This window comes from Leucopleurus acutus (genome assembly GCF_964270905.1).
Source record: "Leucopleurus acutus genome assembly, chromosome: 10".
Taxonomy (NCBI): Eukaryota; Metazoa; Chordata; class Mammalia; order Artiodactyla; family Delphinidae; genus Leucopleurus; species Leucopleurus acutus.
The window spans coordinates 39372619-39386547 of record NC_139153.1 but is presented as its reverse complement, the minus strand read 5'-3'; the positions used below and the strand labels follow the sequence as shown (position 1 = coordinate 39386547).

General features: G+C 47.2%; 1 protein-coding gene across 2 annotated transcripts in view; it reads right to left on the bottom strand.

The window, feature by feature from the left end:
• Window positions 1-7217, bottom strand: part of USP4 (ubiquitin specific peptidase 4) — a 49882-nt gene extending 42665 nt beyond the window's left edge. For both annotated transcript variants that reach the window (XM_082848259.1, XM_082848260.1), the window contains exons 1-3: window positions 7107-7217; window positions 5144-5271; window positions 1166-1296 (exon numbers count right to left, since the gene is read on the bottom strand). In XM_082848259.1, the coding sequence (XP_082704385.1) occupies window positions 1166-1296; window positions 5144-5271; window positions 7107-7207 (360 nt within the window). In that variant the 5' untranslated portion in view covers window positions 7208-7217. The remainder of the gene's footprint in view (window positions 1-1165; window positions 1297-5143; window positions 5272-7106) is intronic.
• Between the last annotated feature and the right edge of the window lie 6712 nt (window positions 7218-13929).

The window sequence follows — 13929 nt, the reverse complement described above, 5'->3', positions numbered from 1 at the left end:
GGAAAGTCATTGTTCATCTCTTAGTGGGTATCATGATGCTTCCCCTGCAGGGTCTGTGGAATTAAGAGGCCTAGAGAATACAGTTAAAGCCCTTGGCAGCACGCTCGCCACATGGCAGGACTGTGGGCAGGTGCTGACATCTGTGGGAGGCTGGCATGCCCCTAACCATTTGATACCTAACCCCTCTTGGAGTCCCAGGTTTCAAGGTGGAGAAAGAAGGTAGTTCTGGCCCTGAAGAGCGACTCTTAGAAGCTTGGCCTCAGGACTGCAGCCTTTTCCTACTCTGCTAAGAAGGGAAACTAAACACCAGGCAGAGTAAGAAATTTACCCAATGCCTACGTATCAGCAGTCATGTGGACTCCTGTGATGTCCCCCTCCAGTGGGATAAGCAAACAACTGTGGGAATCAGGCTGGTGGTATTCTCACCAGTCCTGTCTACCAGAGAGGCTAACAATCTGGGTTTCTCTCCCAGGGCCTGCCTTCCAAGAGACTGTTCTCTTGGATATAAAACACCTGTTTTCCGAGGTACTCAACAGTGTGACCAGAGATTCTTAAGCACAGGGGGAGGGACTTCGCGGGTGGGGCAGTGGTTAAGAATCTGCCTGTCAATGCAGGGGACACAGGTTCGATCCCTCGTCCGGGAAGATCCCACATGCCGCAGAGCAACTAAGCCTGTACACCACAACTACTGAGCCCACGAGCCACAACTACTGAAGCCCACACGCCTAGAGCATGTGTTCCACAACCAGAGATGCCACTACAATGAGAAGCCCACGCACCTCAACAAAGAGTAGCCCCCGCTCACCGCAACTAGAGAAAAGCCCACACGCAGCAATGAAGACCAAACACAGCCAAAAATAAACAAAAACACCAAACAAACAAAAAAGCACAGGGGGAAAAGCAATATCAGAAAGGTTAAGTTAAACAAGAAGCAGTACATTACTGTATATCCATATGACCCCAAGTGAACTTTCTCTCACAGAACCTTCCAGAATGTGCTCTTACTGCACCGCTGGACATATCCCAAGCCACTGGGCAGCTGTGATTTCTGGAGGCCTCCATTCAACTTCTTACGTATGGCCAGTACCCCAGGAAATCAACACCAGTCAGTGTCAGGGAGCACTCACAGACACTGACCAGCAGGTGTAACAATTCATGTACTCACTTTTCTGACAATGGGCTGCTGGCCTTCTACACAGCCATACCAGTTTAGTAACTTATTCCAGGCCTCAGCTGGGACCAATACATAGTCCAATTCATCAATTAAATGTTCTTTCAAGGTCTGACTCTCAGGATCTGAAAAAGGAAAACAGCACATAGCTCACTGCTTTTCTCCCCAGAAATGTTTGTTTTACATGATTCTTATGTACTTTTCAGAAACATGAAAAGCATTTATGGGAACAAGTACAAAATTCCAAAATTCTGTCACTGGCCATAACACAGAGCAGACCTGGAGTTTTTTTTTTTTTTTTTTTTTTTTGTGGTACGCGGGCCTCTCACTGTTGTGGCCTCTCCCGTTGCGGAGCACAGGCTCCGGACGCGCAGGCTCAGCGGCCGTGGCTCACGGGCCCAGCCGCTCCGCAGCATGTGGGATCCTCCCGGACCAGGGCACAAACCCGCGGCCCCTGCATCGGCAGGTGGACTCTCAACCACTGCGCCACCAGGGAAGCCCCAGACCTGGAGTCTTTAGGCATGCTTTCTGAACACTTTATGAGGAACTTGTATTTCTTCCATAGTTGGAGGGAGAAGGAAAGAGAAAAGAGAAAAACTCCAATTTACACTTTCAAAGTGCTTCCAGATTCCACAATTAAAATTGTTTACTATGAATATTTAATGTAATATTCTGCTTAGTGAAACTGCATTAAGGTCAGATATCATCTTCCTTTGAAAGATTTACTAAGAAAGCAAAGAAACAAATCATTGAAGTTAAATTTATTTTACCAAGAGTCATTTAGCATTCTTAGTTTTCAACACTCCAAGTGAAAACTCAGCTGGACATCGGCCATGTGGAGGGAGAACACCTTTAACATGTTAAGCATCCATCTTACACCCCACACGGAGGCAACATGACTGTGAGTCAGAAAAAGACATCCATGGTCTGAAACATACTCTCTCAATGGAGGACCAAGGGACTGGATCAAGGGAAGACTAATCATCTCCCATCACGGAAGCCTCCCTGCTAAGCCTGTGCCCATCTACACCCACTCCCGCAGTAGTGGAAGCCACTGTTCTCCAGACAAATGAAGCCATGAAGCCAGGGAAGCAAAAAGTACCCACAATGGTGCAACTCATCTGTAATTCAAGGCAGACAATGTTAAAAACAAAAACAAACAAAAAAACAACAAAACAAAACAAAAAACCAAAAATGGCATGCACAAGGTGACCAGGGCTTCCTATCACCTCTCCCACCAGTTTACACCCTACCCCATGAGGTCTTCTGCCCTTCCTCAGGGTGAGTTTCAGATCTGATCCATCTCTGCCTTTTTCATTTCCAAGGAAAAAGGAAAGGAACTAAACAGGCTTGGAGAACAGGAATACCAAGGTGAGAAGGATGAACGGAAAAACAAAATGTGGTATATACACACAGTGGGATATCATTCAGCCTTTAAAAAAAAGAAATTCTGACATGCCGTTAACATGGATAAACCTTGTGGACTTTATGCTAAATGAAATAAGCCAGTCACAGAAAAACAAACACTGTATGATTCCACTTACATTAGGTACCTAGAATAGTCAGACTCAAGAGACAGAAAGTAGAATGGTGGTTGCCAGGGGCTTGGGGGGAAAGGAGATTGGAAATACTATTTAATGAGTATGGAGTTTCAGTTTTGTGAGATAAAAAAGTTCTGGAGATGGGTTGTGCAACAATGTGAATATACTTTACACTATTGAACACTTAAAAATATGCAGATGGTAAATTTTATGTGTATTTTACCATAATTTAAAAGAAAAAAAAAAAGTGGCTCCTTCTCACTGATGAGCCAACCACATTCCACAGCAGCTCTGGCATGATTAATACTGACCGACCACCCCTTTTCTATTTAGCAACAGAAGGATGGCACAGGGCTAGTACTTATCAGTCTACTTGAAACAAGAGCTTCTGAAAAAAACTGACACCTAAACTCCAAGGTTTTCTCTGATTTGCAAATTAAAACTCATAAAGGTTATTCACTTGTCTTACTTGGAGACATACACCTTCATTTCTAACACTAAGCACTATGCAGATCTGGCCACGCAGCAGCCAGAAACCTTTAAATGTGGGAAAGGAACCGAGAGCTTTTAGCATCATCAACCCCAAGTACATCAATTCTTACAAGGCTTTCTCCTCTGGGGCTCAGTGACAATTTTCTCAAAATGTCATTCTTATGACACTATAGGGCAAACACAGGAACTTAACTGGAATTTTCAATGCAGTTCACTATTTTCACTTAAAACTGGATCAGTCCAAGGGCAGCATGCTAAAAATCACACATGAGTTTTACAAAAAGGATTTGGACTCTGCAAATTTCTCCAACAGAGGCAAATAAAGGCAAAAAAGGAGAGCACAGTTTGGTCTAAGCATTGGGACTCCAGATATACAGCAGGGACACAAATGGAAACAAGAGAGGGGTGCTCTGCAGACAACATTAGCAAGTTGCCCTTCCCCCTCCTTCCTACAAGTTCAAGAGCCCCTTCTAGGTCATTCCCATGACCCTAGGCGGAAGGCAGCCAGACTGGGACTGGCAGGTGACTGGAGAGCCCAAGAACTAAGAGGGTGGCCCTCACTGGCCAGAGATAGACCACTCCCACACTGTCAATGTTCCAGGGTCTGAACAGAATGTACTTCTCACTTCCCAAGCACACAACAAATGTTTTGAGCCTAAGCCAGGTGACATCAAATTGGAAGACCGCAGAAGGAATGCTTGTCCTTAGCTGAAGGTCAGGCAAAATTACTTCAGAGGGTCCCTCCAGCTCTAGCATTCTCGTCACCAATACTATTAAAAGCCTTAAGAATTCTCCTTTTCAAAAAAAAAGAGGGAAAAGGACAAAATGCAAACACAATGCAATGATCCTTTGGGGTAACTTCATGGTATACTGCCCCATCTGACTTACATCAATAAACAAAGCCTATGACATTACTGTCATTCAGACCTCCCCTAAAACAAGGTACATGCTGAAGCACTGATCATTTTTAAAAACACTCAGGTAGTGTTATGTACTTGAATCAAGCCTCAAAAGCCTCATGCACTGTCTGCCTTCCTTCTGCCCTGATTGTGGGCCCAGGCAACAGATCACCTCTGTCGTGGTTGCAAGGGAGTCTAAAGCCAGGCAGAACAAAGCCTAGGAAAGGCCAATTGCCATTTCTGTGCATCTAAAGGTGCAAGCCAAGCTCAGGTTTGTCATACATCACTTTTTCAGTCACTTCTTCCATTGGGAGCTGACTGTGATCATAACTCTACTAACCTTCCACCTCCCCTTATACTACTTCTATGACAAGCACGGCCATCACAGGAATGCTTGATGAATGTTGACAGGTCTACAATTTACTTCACTGCAAAAGTAATACAGAAAATTCTGGTTCCCAAATTTCAGATTCCAGATGCCGTTTCAAAATGATATCCTAGGGCTTCCCTGGTGGCGCAGTGGTTGAGAGTCCGCCTGCCGATGCAGGGGACATGGGTTCGTGCCCCGGTCCGGGAAGATCCCACATGCCGCAGAGCGGCTGGGCCTGTGAGCCATGGCCGCTGAGCCTGCGGGTCCGGAGCCTGTGCTCTGCAACGGGAGAGGCCGTAACAGTGAGAGGCCTGCGTACCGCAAAAAAAAAAAAAAAGATATCCTATTTCTTTCCATTCAATACACTAATCTAAAATCTGAAATCTCTAGCAGAACTAATTTGAAAAAAAGAGAAAGAGACAGGCAGACAGAAATTTAAAATGCTAGAGGCACACTCTTACCAAGAGTAGTTAATTTAGGGAAAAAAAGCAGCTTAACTTCTCCATGAGGGTCTGCATAGACTTCTGCTATAGACACAAGTCAAGGAGACTTGTTTCTATCCCCTCACAGTAGCAAAGTCAGGTTCAAGATATCCATGTTACAGCTAAACATGACCTCAGGCCACTACCCAGGTGGACATTTCAGTTAGATAAGCAACAGGATACTGCACCTGAAAAGAGTCCGGAGTTATCTATCGGGCCAGGAAACAGATTATGTTCACCCACACTGTACATATCCCAGCTGTCGAAGCCCACATACTTCTTCCACTGCTTGAACCACCGGCTGTCAATAAGATACCTAGAGACAGACAAAAATTTACCATACCAGGCAAGCTGAGCTTGTAAGTTCCTGCAGCTGCTCCCTCAATTTTTGTATGGTCCTTCCACTTGGGGAGCAAGCAACCCCCACTGAAAAACACACTTTGAAGAGCAGGAGCAGGACCAGGCCCTGCATGGCACAGTGAGCCTGGCCCAAGGCAGGCATCCATTAAGTGAAATGATTGTTGAAAGAATCCATAAATGAAAGGAAGGAAATGACTGGCTTCAAAATGCTTGTTTAAAGAAATTCTTTCTATGGGGAAAACCTTGTTTGCTAATGACCATGTCATTAATTTCATAATGATCTTTGTAGAGGTCCTTGTCCAGGCAGACAGTTTGGATACAGCGCTTTGCTTGATATGAAGAGCAGTAAAACAATTTTCTTTCTAAAAATGAGGTAATAACATCACACACTTCAGTTTTCCTCTGAGGACCAAACAAGATATCAAAAAATGTGTTTGCGTGTGTACATATATATGTGTGTGTGTGTGTGTGTATACACAGACACACATACATGTACACATATATACACATGCATATATACATATAATATTGTCTTGGTGTGTTTATCTTGTCAAAAAAGCATTAAGTTGATCTGGTTATATTTTAGAAGTATCACCATGCTGTTTTACAATTAAGACAGAAGATGGGGAAAACCTCTGTAGGGGAACAAAGCACAACAATTATATTGGTGAGTCCTTCAAATTTTACAACCAACACACTTCAGAGATCAGGCAGCTTCCCCAAGGCCACAAGGATCCATAAGTATATCCAAATCTCTAAAATGCTCTTTCCCCTCCAAACACTTTTAATGTGTGATTTTAGTCTATGTGAAACTTCTCTGCTTCTGCTGAGTATTTTTCATGTGCCACCACTACTCAGGATATCATCTAAAAGTACTTCTGCCTGCCCTGCCTTTCACAGCCTGGCTAGCTCAAGAACACTGTAAAGACTGAATTCTTCCTAATCTCAATGCTTCTCTTTCCTGCTCAATTCCTCTGTCACTATAAGGGGCATTATGACCACTACCATAGTTTCCTAAAGAGGGTTGATCAGTCATATTCAATGCAAAGACAAGCCCCAGTTTTCTGCTCCCACACAATAATACCACCCAGGAATCTCTTCACTGGTGGAAGTCCTATCCCTTCTACTAGACAATTTATTAAGAAAAACTTCCTGACTCAGACTTGCTCTTCTAAATCCTGGTCTTTTAATCCTCTTTTTAGTTAGGCTCTAGGCTACCTGCCTCTCCCACTCTGAAATGCTGCCGCCACAATTATTTTTGACATCTGCTACCAAAATAACCTGCGGCTCTCAGACATTTGTTCAGCCTCTGACCTTGACGTCCGTTCGGCAGTTTACAAGTATCTACTTCGGATCTACGCCTCAACCAACTGAAGGCAGGGGCGCCAAATATCGCTACCCTGGTTTTAATAGTAAGGAATCAGGGTCTGTGAGGTGTGGACGCCTTCGCCCAAAGTCACAAAGCGAGTCCTCAAAGGTAAAGACCTCTCCTCAACCTGAAGATCCCCGTGAGCATTCCGCTTCTGTCCATCCCGTAGCCCTAGCCTCCGCCGGATCCGCCCCGTGGGGCTCCGAATGGACCGGGACGACCCTCAGCTCCACCCACGCTTTCCCAGAGGTAATCTAGGGCTCCCTCCCCTAGAGGGCGGGGCGGGGTTCAAACCACTCTCTCAGGGTCACTAACATCGCCCCCGCCTGGTGCCTGCCCAAGCCGGGAAAGAGGGGCCGGACCTGAGCGTCCGAGCGCCGGCCCCTGACCCTGTGGGGCGGAAAGGCGGGCCCAGCGCTCACCACTGCGCCCCTCGTTGGAGCGTGGTCCTCATTAAGGCCCCGAGCTCGGATTTCTGGGTCTCCGCATCCGGTCGCTCACAACAACCCCCGCCTTCCGCCATCTCGTCCGTGTCTCCGGCCCTACCGGCCCGGACATCCGCCTCGCGCACAGCGTGCTGTGGTCCGCGCCCACGCACGCACGCACGCACGCACACGCGTATGTGCGCGCGCCCAAGCCCCTCCCTTCGCCGCGGCCCGCAGCGCCTGACAGCCTCTGTCTTTCCAACACCCACGACGCGCCGCCCCTCTCCCGCCAGTGCGCGGTGGAGCCGGGAGGGGGGGCCGGAAGGGAGGCCGTGCGGAGATGAAGTCGGCGCTTCCTCCGCCTGGCAGGTCTCGCCGCCTGGTGGCCGTCCGGCACCCCTTTCCCTGTCCAACCCGGTGATCTCAAGGAGTCAGACCGCAGGCCCCACGACCCTTCCGGCACCCGCTTCCGGCCAGCGGTGTTATCCTGGTCTTAAATAAACGCAGCGCCAGGTGCGAGAAGCCCTGGAACTAGATTTTCTTGTTTTCACTCCAGCCAGTCCACTTTCAGCAGAGACCTTAGGCAAGTCTTTAGCTGCCCAAACGTGGGCTCCAGGTCCCTGTACGGGAGACCCTACAGAGATTTTGGAGAGTGCCAGGTGCACCAGCGCTTTGGGACCGGGACTCGACGGTGTGGCCTAGTCATTAGCAATAGTGTCCGTCTGGACGCCAGATCACCTGGCCCAGGCTGAATTCCACAAGCCCTCCACTGAGCTAGCTGCTTACTTTGTCAGGGAGGCAGGCAGCCACAGAGGGGCCATAGCAACGGGGGTGGGAGGAGAGGACTAGGTGTATTCTCCACATTAGATGTCCAGGCTGCTAATTTGTTGCTACAGCAAGATATAGTGTCCTCAACACCGTATGTTTCCCACTCGACCTTGCATACAAAAAACACAGCCCTCCTCCTGGAGGGGGAAGTACACCCAGAGCAAGGAGGAGACCAGGCAGCTGGCTTAGGTGAGTCTACCAGTTCCCACCCTCAGAGAAAAATAAGACCCAGTGCCTGCCTTTATACGATCTAATAGAGGAGAGGGGATCTTCCACAAATAGCCCCAGTGCCAAGAATTGCGTGATAAGCACCGTTACAGGCTATGAACCAAAGACTAGACCCAGAGCTGTGAAAGGGAGCCTTTGACTTAAGTACCTTTTGAGTGTGATTTCTTTTTTTTTTTTGGTCTACGTTGGGTCTTCATTGCTGTGTGCAGGCATTCTCTAGTTGCGGAGAGCGGGGGCTACTCTTCGTTGAGGTGCACGGGCTTCTCTTGTTGCAGAGCACAGGCTCTAGCCACGTGAGCTTCAGTAGTTGTGGCACACAGGCTCAGTAGCTGTGGCCCACGGACTTAGTTGCTCTGCGGCATGTGGGATCTTCCCGGACCAGGGCTCGAACCCATGTACCCTGCATTGGCAGGCTGATTCTTAACCACTGCGCCACCAGGGAAGTCCCAAGTGTGAGCTTGAAGTAAGCATAGAAATGACGGTGCATGTTAAAGGAGAGGAGACTAGAGGCGTCAAAGAGAATTTCTGGAGCAAGCAAGAAAGGATTAAAGAGTGAAGATTAGGCCAGTTGAGCTGGGCACAGACTGAAAGGACCTGAGAGCTAAAGCTAGAAGGGAGGCCGGAGGGACCATATGTCCTGCCTTAAATGACGCACAGATATTGTAGGAGGTTGAAGAGCAGAGAGAAATAGCTGAGGGTGCTTTATGCCTACAGTGGTGCAGCCCAGAGACCTACTAGGAACCTTTGGAAAGGTGCCTATGAGGCAGGAGAGGAGAAACAGATGAGCCATGTTCAGTGTTGGGGGTGGAAGAGAGAGCTGGCCTGGTGAAGCTGTGGTAGGTCATTTGAACAGATTTACTATTTTTATGTTGGGTTTTGGCTAATTGAAATTAATTTGCACTCCTAGGACATCTATCACACACCATCTGGTAACAGAGGCCTTTTGGCAGTTGGGTAGATAGCAGGGGAATGTAATTTGGAATTAAAACTGCCTTGAATAACCACATAGCAGTTAATCCCCTGTAGATAAGAGTTACCATCACGTGATAATTCTACATCTGGGGAGCCAACCCTGACACCCCAAGTGCCCTCCTGTGAAAGTTCTTTGAAATTGTTAAAAATGTTATCAAATGAGAAACACTGCCTTTAGTTCTATTTATGGAAGAAGAAAGTTGGGTTACTGACATGACTTCAGAACCTACATTACAATGTCTGCTTGCCTCTTCTTTTTTTAGCAGTTTCTCCTATACCATTTATGGCATGGGTCAGAGTCTTAAGGAAGTAGGACAGGTTGTCAGCACCACTAGAAAGAGGGACAAAACCTAATTATAAAAATGAAAACTTTGGAAAATCTTTTTAAGCCTGGATCTCTTCAGTGCTATTAAATAGCTGTAAAAATAGTACACTAATTATGGGTAGTCCCTAAAAATTTATATTAAAATTATCAAGTGCCAGTAGTTAAAATGCAAGGAATAATGTGAAACTTCATAATCAGATCGCCATTATTTCCAGTTTTAAAACTTTCTTAGTGAGTTTGATTATATATTAAAAACTGAGAACTAGAAACAATGAACATCTGCCTGTGTGTTCCTGGTGTTGTGAGAGTGACCCGCGGATTTGGGAGGAAAGGAGTTGAGTGATTCAACTCAGGAGACACCCTGGCCCCAGGACTGTGATCTCTGTTGGGCCATTTCCCCTAGGGAGAGGTATGGGCCTAGTAGGCCCCTCTCTTGGCCCTGCAACCAAACCCCAGAACTGAACAACTCACCTGTTGCCAAGGGAGCTTGGAGCACAACAGGAAGGAAAGCAGGAAGAGAGCTGGAGGCGACAGGTCTGGCTGATTGGTTACATACTACGATCTTGGACTGTGATGATCTATCTAATTGAGGGTTTGTAATGTCTGGGTGTGTGAACTTTAAGTTTTATTTGGTTCCAAATCATAAAGTTCTTGCCTTGGCTGGTACTATGGCTTGCTCTAAACCTACCTGGAGTTGGCCCTCCCCAGTCACCCTTGGTCCACACTTGGCCGGCAATCATAGAGCATATGTGGCTGTATTCACAAATACTGGGCACCTTTTTTTTTTTTTTTTTTATCGGCTGCATTGGGTCTTCGTTGCTGCGTGTGGGCTTTCTCTAGTTGCGGTGAGCGGGGGCTACTCTTCGTTGCGGGGCGTGGGCTTCTCACTGCAGTGCCTTCTCTTGTTGCAGAGCATGGGCACTAGGCGCGTGGGCTTCAGTAGTTGCAGCACGTGGGCTCAGTAGTTGTGGCACACGGACCCTAGAGAGTGCGGGCTTCAGTAGTTGTGGCATGCGGGCTCAGTAGTTTTGGCCCTCAGGCTTAGTTGCTCCGCGGCATGTGGGATCTTCCCAGACCAGGGATCGAACCCGTGTCCCCTGCATTGGCACGGGGATTCTTAACCACTGCACCACCAGGGAAGTCCCTTGGGCACCTTTTGATTAGAGGTGGCATCAGGAGAGAAATACTTTTTTTTCCTTCTTGCCTGTGCTTCCTTACCTTGCCCAGGGGACTGTGAAAAAGTAAAAGCCTCTAGAGGTACATTTTAGAAGAATTAAATGTCTTATCAGTGACACTTTCACCTCTGTTACATAAGCGTTGGGTTACTGGGGAAGGTGACAGAGGCAAAAAACTGAATGAATCTCACAGAAAGGACGTGGGATCATTTTTCCCATGTTGGATATTCCATTCTGGTTATGCCACTGTCGGTAGCTAGCCCTGATAGGGTGGGGAAGGTGTTGTGTCCTGGGCCCATGTGTGGTCATGTCTCCTCTTCCTGCTCTAATTCTGTTACCATCAATGTCTTAACCTTAAATAAGCATTTAGATATTAATTGTATGTGTCATTTTCCCTTTGCACAGAGCAAATTCTCCATAAGCATTTCTTGGGTGAATGAATGAAAGAATTATCCAGAGAGTAGTCATTTTTTTCATTTGACTGATAATCTGTTATGTCCTCACAGTCCCTACCGTCCAGGGGTTCCCAGCCAGTGAGGTTGGGGAAGATGTTTTCACATGTAATTATAGTGTGTTGTGTGATAAAAGTGCTAGAGGAACATGGAGGGTGATGCTGTAGACACTTTGCTAGGAAGGAAACATAAGCAACTGGTGTAGGAAGCAGAGGTATGCTTAACATTAAAGATGAAAAAAAAAAAGATGAAAAAAAATTAAAGACAAAAAAAAAAGGGAGGGATTTCCCTGGTGGTCCAGTAGTTAAGACTCTGCACTTCCAGTGCAGGGGGTGCGGGTTCGATCCTTAGTCGGGGAACTAAGATCTCACATGCTGCGCAGCGGTGAGGCCCCCCCAAAAAAACAAAACAGTACGCTTAACATCCCCCCTGACCTTTGAGGATGCATGATGAGTCTGCCAAGGAATCCTGAGGGGACCAGGGCTTCTTTAGATTCACACACATGTACACAGGTATAGCCACGTGCTGGGGACAGAGGAGGCTGGGGTAATAGGTGCTTCTTCTGCAGGGAGGCTCAGATTCCCTCCACTCGCCTCCCTGTGGAGTCAGGTAGCCTGCAGGACTGTAGGACACCACCCAAGGTGGGCTGCCCCTGCCCCTGGATACTGCCCCAACTCTGGGCATTTGGATTAAGTGAGCCTGTTCTGTGGTCTCCTACCTTGGCCTTGCTGGCCACTGCTACACTGGACCTGGGAGGGGTGCTGGGAGTGGGGTTTCTGTCTGCAGGATGAATGATAGAAGGGCTACTGGGCCTCTGCCCAGCACATCACTGTCATGTCCTGTCAGTTTCAATGCTTCTGGATGCAACTAACAGAATACCCACCAGCAAGTGGCCCACCTAGTTAGTGATTTTATTTTTGTTTTTTCACGTGACAAGTCTGGATTTGAGTTCTTGGGTAGGTCAAAGCTGAAGGATGTCAGATCTCAAGTTGGCTTCTCTGTTACCCACAGGGCCAGTGCCCATGAGCCCTCACTCCTTGGGCAAGAACTTCTCTCATCTGAGCTCCTGCTTCCCAATCCAGCAGTGCCTGATGCCCAGTAACTTATTGACCATCTCCAGCTGGGCTTTATTTTAGTGCCAGCCCAGGTGTGTCACACCTCTATGAAAGCATGCTCATCTAGCCTATTTGGTGATTGTAATAACAAAAACCTGCCAAATTCAGAGTACTCTGACAGGGATCCCTGCCCATTCTTTAAAAATCCATGCTGTGGGGCTTCCCTGGTGGCACAGTGGTTGAGAGTCCGCCTGCCGATGCAGGGGTACACGGGTTCGTGCCCCGGTCTGGGAAGATCCCATATGCCGCGGAGCGGCTGGGCCCGTGAGCCATGGCCGCTGAGCCTGCGCGTCTGGAGCCTGTGCTCCGCAACGGGAGAGGCCACAACAGTGAGAGGCCCGCGTACAGCAAAAAAATTAAAAAAATAAATCCATGCTGTGGATGGATTTATTTCTCTTGTGGAAAGCTTTAGCAAGTATTTTTTACTCAATATTACCCCAAAGTTAAAACTTATGAGAAAAGGCTGATCAGGCCAGGAATGCCTCACTGAAAATAAGCTTATTTTAAATGTTGTTTGTGGAACTACATCGAGACAGAATGAGGAAGTCATGTGATAAAGAACTAATTGTGCAATAAGTGCCTGACCAAATGAATTTTATCAGATTTTTTTTCAGCTTTGTTGAGGTATAGTTGACAAATAAATTTTAGTGTGTACATTGTGATTTAATATACATATACATATTTTATCAGATTTAATGTTTAAAAAAAAATTTTAAACCAGCATTTCTGGAAGAACTGCTAAAATGGTGGCTTCTGAACCTACTGAGTAACAGCACGACCCATCCTCTTCTCAGAAGACCTGTGGCCTAACTGCTGCTGTTACTCCCAGATCAGGCAGTGTCCCGGAGGCACTGCTACCAAAGGCCAGGACCTCAGGCAGGTTGACTGGGATTCCTTCACTTTTACTTGTTAATTTGAGCTGCTGATTCACAGTGGGGTGGAGTGGGTGCAGGTCAGAGCCAGTAGCAGTTGCATGGTTGAATGAGAAAGAATGTGTGTGTGTTTTGGGGGAAGATGTCCAGTTTCTTGGGGAGGAATATGAAGTGTTAACCGGCTTTAGTCTGAGTGTTCCCAGAAAAAGAGAGAGTTGAAAAGGACAGTTAAAGGAGGCATGCAGCTTCAAGTCTGAGGAGGAGTATTCACCAGCCAGTGTCAGCCACAATGGGGATCTCAGAATTTCCTTTCTCTTGCAGCCTAAGGCATAAACTGAAGAAGAAGAAAAAAAAAAAAAAACAGTGGGCAAGGAGGGGTGAGTCACCAGGTACCCAGAGGGGAAGAAGTTGGAGTCAGTTTGGAAAGCCCTGGATTCCCATTCCAGAGCCTAACCAGAGAGTGTGGCCCAGGCCACACTGACCCTTTACAGGAAAGGGGAGAGTTGGAGCAGGAAGTCTCTCCTCATGGGTTCAGCTGTAGGACATTGAATAGGACCCTAAATCCCCAGGCTATCCACATCAGCATCTCTGGAGGGGGGCCATGGACATAACTTTTAACAAGCACCCAGGTGATTTTTGGGCACTGTGTATTAGCTCCCAGAATAGGACCTGGTAGATCTCGGGCACTGGCTGTCTGGTTACAGCTCTAGCTCCCCCCAGGACTGCACTTGCTGAGGACCCCTCAGTTCACAAGCACTCATCCCAGCTAACTATTCTTTTTATTTTTTTTATTTTGGCCACACTGTGAGGCATGCGGGATCTTAGTTCCCTGACCAGGGATTGAACCTGTGCC